Genomic DNA, 8,375 nt, shown 5'->3' with positions numbered 1-8,375 from the left:
AGAATTATGGGGCCAGAGGCTGAGACATTCAGCATTATATCTTTACATCATTTAGCTATATAGGGAAACCTGTGAACAGGCTACTGCAACTGTCCTAATAAAGAGACAAATGTAGCTTGTTATCCACTGTCAAGAGTATAGATGGTTTGGGGTGTATTTTGAAGGTAGAATCAAAAAGGCCTGCATATGTACAAAATATAAGCTGGAAATCAAGAAATCAGTTTTGACCTGATCTAGCCTGGGTGGGTTGGTAAAGACTTCAGGTTAGGAAGACAAAGAAGAAACTAATGTGAGAGATCAAATGTTCTATTAAGTACATGTTAAGTTTTATGCACCTATTTTCCATCTAAGTGGAAAGGTTAAAGACTTAGGAGGAGGGTATATTGAAGGGCATCAGCCAGGACTGGAAATAGAAATCTGGTATCATGGTAATATAATGAGCCTAAACAGACATTCCTAGGCCCAACATCCTACTCCCCACCAAGCACTCCTTGAAACTACTAAACAAAGCCGGACTTCAATAAAGAACAGCTAGAAATAATATTTAAATTTACCTATGTTAATATTAATTTTCTAATTCTGTAGGGTTAGTTAGCTGTAACCGAGTCCTAAGTGTGACAAATAATGCACTCAATGTCCACAAAAACCAAGCAGCTTTTATTGCAGTATTACAAAACACTTTCCATTTTGGCAATATTTTACAATGCACTTAGCTTTAAGGGTTGGGAAAAAGAAAGTGGGAAACTAAAAGGGAAATTTTTAATGGACATTTCTAAAAGGAAAATTGTCCCCAGCCCTCCCACCCAAATAAAAACCCAAATGTCAATTTCACTACCCAAGAGGCCATGAGGAAAGCAGCAGGCACACTCTGACAGTTCCCCATGGATCATGTCAGAGACAAAGGAGTATCTGAAACAGTCATCAGTACGGTCGGTTGCGCTGATCATTTCTGTAGTCGTTTCTAGGGATGAAAAATATAAAGAACCAAAGTAAGTTCTAGGATTTTACCAAGGGAACATGGTACATTTCCTCAGAGTGCTGGTAACCTGTACCAGCTAGATATTTTCTATAGAAGGTAACAATGCACCTTATTTCCAAGAAAGTATTCTTTTGGGACAGGGTCTTTACATAGCCCCAGTTATCCTGGAACTCACTATATAGTCCAGGCAGGCTTTAAAATCAAAGTATTCTTAATAAATTAATTTATCAGCTTTAAAACTTAAAAAATTTCTTAGAGGCTTTGCTATCCATTACGCTAGTAATTTTCCACCTAGACTAAGGACTATAAGAACACTGTAAATACTTGCAAGTACTATGCCAAGTCTAGTGTCCAGACATATTTAAAATTTACATTTCATGTATAAACTCTGTATCTGTCACTTACTAGGTATATAATTTCAGAAAAGTTACTCTGTTATAGAGACCAACAAAGGAACCAGAACTAAAGTTGTATAGATACTACTGTACAGCACTTGCAAAACATAAGTTTAATATATGGTGATGAAGCTATTACTGACCCCAAACAATTATACACTGCTTTCTATGGGCAAACCACTGTTACAATTTCATCAAATTCTACATATTGGGCGTTATTTGCTCCAGTGTTCAGAAGAGACTATTAATGCTTCAAAGGGTTATATAACTTGCCTAAGGTCGAATTAAGATGTGGCACAGAAGCCAGGTAGTTGAACACTAACTACATTATGTAACTATTACAATCCTCACTAGCTTTCACTACCTCCAGGAAACAGAGGAACTTGTATAAGGAATAAATGCAGAGTTTGAAAATCCTCCAAGAACTTGTCATTTAAACATTGTCAAGTTATCTCTCAATTCCAATTTTCTATAGCCATGAGAAAAATAACAAATATAAACATTTAGTAGTTTGCAAAATAAAAGAAAAACTTGAAATTATTAAGCAGGGAAATACAAATTTTCTTGAAAGATGTTAACGGGATTAAAAAAGAAAGAAGTGTCAAAAATGGTTGCCTACAAAGCAGTGGGGCTGGGGCTAGAGCCCCAGCAATTAAGAGCACTGACTGCTCTTCCAGAAGTCCTGAGTTCAATTCCCAGCAACCACATGGTGGCTCATAGCCATCTGTAATGAGATCTGATGCCCTCTTCTGGTGTGTCTGAAGATAGCTACCGTATAATTATAAAAAAAAAAAAAATTAAAAAAAAAAAAAAAAAAAAAAAAGAATGAGGCAAAAATACAATACATTTTCACAAACACATTTGAATACTCACCTTCCTCCCATTTTGCCTCCATAGCCACCTCGGTCTCCTCCATAGCCACCTCTGTCACCTCCATAACCACCACCTCGGTCTCCTCCGTAGCCACCACTTCGGTCTCCACAATAGCCTCCACTTCTGTCTCCACCGTAGCCTCCACTGCCGCCACCGCCACCACCACCACCACCACGGTCTCCTCCATAGGCCCCTCGGCTGCGGTCTCCTCCATATCCACCTCGGTCACCTCCGTAGCCTCCTCGGTCACCTCCATAGCCTCCTCGGTCACCTCCGTAGCCTCCTCGATCACCTCCGTAGCCTCCTCTGTCTCCTCCATAGCCACCTCCTCTATCCCCACCATAGCCACCCCCACTCCTGTCTCCACCATAACCACCCCCACTTCTGTCTGCACCATAGCTACCACCACTCCTGTCTCCACCATAACCTCCCCCACTTCTGTCTCCACCATAGCCACCTCGGTCTCCACCTCTGCCCCCACGACCTCTGTAACCCCTTTCTCCACCGTAGCCTCTCCCCCGGAAATCTGCAAGGTAAAAATACAAACCAATAAGGCCAGCATTAATAATGCAAAGCCTCACCAAGGCTAGTTAGAAGATAAGCACCTTATATGTGTGATGAAAAGACTAACAAGATAAAGAGCTGGCCTACCTCCCCCTGAGGGACGTGCGTCCTCTGGTCTAGGCTCATTGCACTGATTACAGGAATTTCTTCGAGCAAAGTTCATATTTCCACATGACCTGAAGGAGGAAAATAAAATGTTTCTAAGTCTCCAAAAAACCCAGAATCCTTCCTCATACCCTCCAACTGTATCTCTTCACCCACCAAAGTAAACAGCATACTTACGGATTAGGGCAAACCCAGTCCCCATTCTTGGGGTCTCCACCTCGCCCCTGAAAACCTCCACGGCCTCTATATCCTCCACGACCTAGTGGGGAGGAGAGGAATAAGGCAGAAATGAAAAACCAGCAGTAGACACTACCAATATTTAAGAATAGCATCAGATAAAAAAAAAAATACCCATCAATACCTAGACAGACTCCTTCCAAATTAATTCCTGTCATTCTTGTTTTCACTTAAGAAATATAGCAAACATTAATGGACCTTGTATGCATTACAATATTACCAGTCTGCTTTATATAATATTCTGCACAGTTTGAGAATCTCATTTATAAAGATTAAGACTAAGTAGTAAGGTAAATTCCAAACTTGAGGAAGTGGACCAAATTTTTAAAAAACATCAAGAAGCTGCACTGGGGATCTTAAAAAATTGGGTCAGCTCTGGCAGTGAGACAAGGCATAGGACTTGTTCTAAGCCTTACAAACTGACTTTGATGTCTGGCACCTACCCAGTAGTAAGAGCAATTAACTCAGTAAAGTTGTACTCTGAACTCCACATGTACACCACAGCATGCATGTGCTCACATAAATAAATGCTTTTAAAAAGTTAGACCAACTACCTCCCAGTAACCACACAGTAAAACAGGGCATCTATAATAGGATCTGATGCCCTCTTCTGGTATGCAGGTGTACATGCAGAACGCTCATACAGAAAATACATATATTTTTAAGTCACAAGCAATTATATGTAAGCAAGGACAGAACACAGACTTGTAGTCAAACTCTGTGTAGCATTTGGGCCTTTTATTTCTTTACATAGTGCTGGGGATCAATGTAAATATCCTACCTCGTCGTCCACCTCCACTTCCACCACCTCTCATGAATTCAGGCCTTCTAGTGGCAAATGACACTTTAATGATGTTCCCATGGAATTCTTTTCCTAAGAAGAAAAACACAGTTCTGAGGCTGAGCAAAGTGGTATATATCTATAACTTCAACATCCAAAAAGCTGAGAAGCAAGAGGAACACTGATATTTTGAGGCCTCAGCTTCAGGTAGACACTAAAACCTTTTCACCAAAATCTAAAAAGAAGGAAAGGGGAGAGGTGAGGGTTGTAAATGAATGCCACAATGCCACTCCGTGCCTCTACTTCCCAACAAAACAGTTACTGTCTTGGCTATTTTTACTTTCAGAAGAATAATGAAATTTAAACATACTAGTGCTTTGTATTCCAGTCAAATAATGCTAAAATATTACCCATAATCTACACAACAGAACAGACCTTCCATGGTGAGATGGTTATTTCTTACTAAGTTTAAAGACAAAGAAAAAAATATCTAAGTGTAGATAAAAGTTTGTTTTCTAGTCTTGAGGACTGAACCCAAGGCCTAATGCAAATGTGTGTGTGTGTGTGTGTGTGTGTGTGTGTGTGTGTTTATATGTCCATACATATGGGCTTCCCAGTATGTTTATAGTTTAGAATAAACAAAGGGAAAGGGGTAAGCAAGGCTGGGGATCAGATTTAGTTGTAAAATTGTCCCCAACAGGATCATGCTTGAATACTTGGTCCTCATCTGGTAGCACTGTTTTTGGAAGGTTGCAACATGTTTTGAACAAGATGCCTAGCTGGCAGATATCAACCAAGCAAACTTCCTATACCTGTATCAGGGTTAGAATTATGTGCAAGTAAGATTAAGGAAACACAAACAAACAAAGATATACTTCATCTCATATCTACAAGCACATATAAGCACAAGCTTGTTGTATTCTTAGATCACTATTAAACAGGAAAACAACCACTATCTCTCAGAATATATTTTGCCTTCCAGGCTAGAAAACATTTCTTCAAATCGTACAAATAAGAGCTAGAGAGATAGCACTAGGTGCTTTTCTAGGAGCCAAGTTTGATTCTCAGCACCTACATGACAGCTCACAACCACCTATGCCTCCATTTCCAAGGAAAGTGATATCCTCTTCTGGCCTCCAAAGGCAACAGCTGCACAAATCATGCACAGACATACATGCAGGCAAAACACCCAAACACATACATAAATTTAAATATAGGAATGGAGCATACCATCAAACCAATCAATGGCTGCCTTAGCTGATGGAGGGTCATCAAATGACACTGTTGCTTCCCCTTTTGGCTTTCCTGTGTCTTTGTCTGTGTAAAGATTTATCATTGGTTTTCCAGTCTTTTTGTTAGTCTAAAAAAAAAAAGACCAAATTGATGTTTCATTTCAAGAAAAAGTAATCATGCAACAATCAGGTAACGACATTTTTCAAAAATTTATTATTTTAATTATTTGCATATATATATGTATGTATATGGTGTATACATGAGTTCAAGTCCCCTCAAACCAGAACCGTCAGCTTCCCTGTAGCTGGAACTTCAGGCTGGTGGTAAGCAGCCCAACATGGGTACTGACAACTGAACTCAGACCCTCTGGAACACTTCATGCTCTTCACAGTGGGACCACCTATCCAGCCAGGTCAAGATTTTTTTAAAAAAGGGATCCACACATCCATATTACAAAATAGTATATATTTAATGAAAAAATGAAGTTATCTATAGGTGTGGACATTGAAAACTCTCCATACTGCAGTAAGAGAAAAACAAACTATACACATCTTGTCAGGCGCCAGCAGGAATGGAACACGCCTTTAACCCCAGTATTCTGGAGGCAGAGGCAAGGTCCATCTTAAATATTTTGAGGCCAGCTTGGTCTACATAGTGAGTTCCAGGACAGCCAGAGCTTTAAAAAAAAAAAATCTAATAAGAGCTAGCATATCTGAGGGTCTGGATTCCACTTCCAGGACCACCAAAAACAGTAACAATGACCCAAAAAATAAAAATCCCCCAAAATGGCATGCTATTTATGTGTAACTTATTTAAACCCATAAAAACCAAATATAGATAATGTTTTTTTTAAAAAAATACATATTCTGTAAAACATTTAAAGGCTAGGAAGAATATTTCAGTAAAAATCAATGCATTATTTATTATTAAGTTATCCATTGGGCTTTGGCTGGGATGAGTTCTACTTTATTAAAAATATGTGGCCAGCCATAGCCATGGTGTCTTGTCCTCTAATCCCAGCACTCAGGAGGCTAAGGCAACAAGATTTTGAGTTTGAGGCTAACTTAGGCACAATGGGAGCCCCTATCTCAAAACTAAGAAAGCTCTGAACTTATGTGTGGTTTGGGTATAAATTTAAACAAACAAACAAACACACACCCAGGAAGCCCCCAATAAGAAAAAAAAAAATTTCTCAAATACCAAAACAAGGATCAAAGAACACAATAACACCGACCAACCATTACTTCCTTAACCCTGCTCTACAGGCTGCTTTTCAGCTGAAGATGGGAAATACGTGCATGAAATTAAGTGAACAACAGAACAATCACAAGATACTGGACTAATGCAATACAGACATTAAGAATAAGAAGCTGTTAGTAATAACTTTAGTTCACATATACTTGCATTTCAGAATCCAAGACTAAAGCTTAAGCAGAGAAACAAGGATAAACATGAGCAGGAGATCACACCTTCAAGTACTTTAGCAAACTCAGTACGCTCCTTACTGGTTTTTGTAAACTTGACTCTAGCTAAAATTATCTGGAAAGAGGAACAGCAATTGAGAAAATGCTTCCACCAGATTGGCTGACGACTAATGTGGGAGGGCTCAGCCCACTGGAGACACTGTCACCTCTGAAGAGGTAATCCTGCATAAGAAAACATTCTGAGCAAACCACGGGGAACAAGCAAGCAAAGTGTTCCTCCATGGTCTCTACTTCAGTTTCTGCCCTGACTTCCTTCAATGATGGATTACAATAAGCCAAATAAAATAAACCCTTTCCTCCTCAAGTTTCCTTTGGCCAGAATAGTCTATACCAGCAATAGTAAGGTAAGTAAGACCCTCAGCACAGGCCTACAGGCTTTGAGAAGCACGGACACTAAAGGGTTTAGAGAATGCTTACTAGAGTACACAGACTTACAATGCATGGATGGATCTGAATTAGAATATCAACAATTATGAAATCTTCAATGTGACATTGACTTACCTTGATAATTCCTATTTGCTTAAAGAACTCTCCCACTTGATCTGTAGACACACCCTCCCCAAGTCCTTGCACAAAGATTGTGTTGTTATCTGAATTATCAGACTCTGAATCTAAGGGAGGGAAAGTTATGGTCAACTTCATATACATATTCCTTAAATTACTACATCCTGTTCAGTAATCAAAAACAATTTATTGACTAGTAATGGATTGCTTCTAAGCACCAAATATAAGGACCAATATGAAACCTTATATAAACATGCAAAGTATTCACAGTAGTTGTGTGGAAGATCAATTCTTACAACAAAACTACAGGTAAAGTTCAGGTTACTCTGAAATACATATAGACCAATTAAGGGAGATATTAAAAATATCACTCTTCAGATCCAGGACTAAAAGCTCATGAAGAGATGAAGAAAGTTAATTAGCTTTCTCTGAAAAACTTTCTATATATGTCATACAACTGACTAATCAATAGTTTTAAAAGGCTTTCTAGTACACAATTCCCCCAAATTGGACACCTGAGACTCAAGCCAGCCAGCCAAGCAGAATTGCTGGTTTCCCATTAACTGCAAAAAGCCTTGTATATATCAGAAGGTAAGAGCACCTGGTACACACACCTTACCTTACACGCACACTTTTGGATTAGTACAACAAAGTAAGAAAGTTGTATAAAAATTCAGTCCATCAAGGGATAATTCAGAAATTGCCATCCATATAGAATACTTTGGCATCTTAATAAAAACAAAAGTTCTGATTTCAATATATATTAAATATTTTTACTGAAATAGATTTTAACCTCTAAATCCTAACTGTTCAAAAGGCTCCAAAAGCAACTCTATAGCCTTTAATTCATCTAAAATTGAAAAGCCACATAAAATTAGTGACTTCTACCCAGAGAAAGACAATTCCCTTGTGAATGAACAACTTTCTTATGCCCACTAAAATTACCAATCCAATGGAAGATTAAACAGCTTTTTTTACCTCTACATTGCTAACAAATTTCTCTTATGTTAGGTTGCATTAACACTTATTAGCAGTAAAAAATTGAATGTTTTTCCAAACAAGAAAAAGTATAATACAGAAAAGCACAAACATAGCAATTTCTCTAGAAAGCTTTCTAATCAGATCATTCAAGTATTATTATTTTAAATCAAATTCCCCAGATCTGGTAGCACCATTAAATTAAATTAAATTAAATTAAATTAAATTAAATTAAATTAAAT

At 38.3% G+C, this 8,375-nt stretch overlaps 1 protein-coding gene across 2 annotated transcripts in view; it reads right to left on the bottom strand.

Annotated features, from left to right (window-relative positions):
• Window positions 1–810: 810 nt before the first annotated feature.
• The window catches only part of Taf15 (TATA-box binding protein associated factor 15), a 30,954-nt gene continuing 23,389 nt past the window's right edge, over window positions 811–8,375 (bottom strand). For both annotated transcript variants that reach the window (XM_028772282.1, XM_028772283.1), the window contains exons 10-16: window positions 7,153–7,262; window positions 5,165–5,294; window positions 3,935–4,027; window positions 3,094–3,175; window positions 2,899–2,987; window positions 2,248–2,773; window positions 811–961 (exon numbers count right to left, since the gene is read on the bottom strand). In XM_028772282.1, the coding sequence (XP_028628115.1) occupies window positions 922–961; window positions 2,248–2,773; window positions 2,899–2,987; window positions 3,094–3,175; window positions 3,935–4,027; window positions 5,165–5,294; window positions 7,153–7,262 (1,070 nt within the window). In that variant the 3' untranslated portion in view covers window positions 811–921. The remainder of the gene's footprint in view (window positions 962–2,247; window positions 2,774–2,898; window positions 2,988–3,093; window positions 3,176–3,934; window positions 4,028–5,164; window positions 5,295–7,152; window positions 7,263–8,375) is intronic.

The sequence above is a fragment of the Grammomys surdaster genome, unplaced genomic scaffold, assembly GCF_004785775.1.
Source record: "Grammomys surdaster isolate TR1022 unplaced genomic scaffold, NIH_TR_1.0 213, whole genome shotgun sequence".
Lineage (NCBI taxonomy): Eukaryota > Metazoa > Chordata > Mammalia > Rodentia > Muridae > Grammomys > Grammomys surdaster.
Note: the sequence above shows the minus strand (reverse complement) of the source record. Positions and strands in the feature narration are given on the sequence as shown.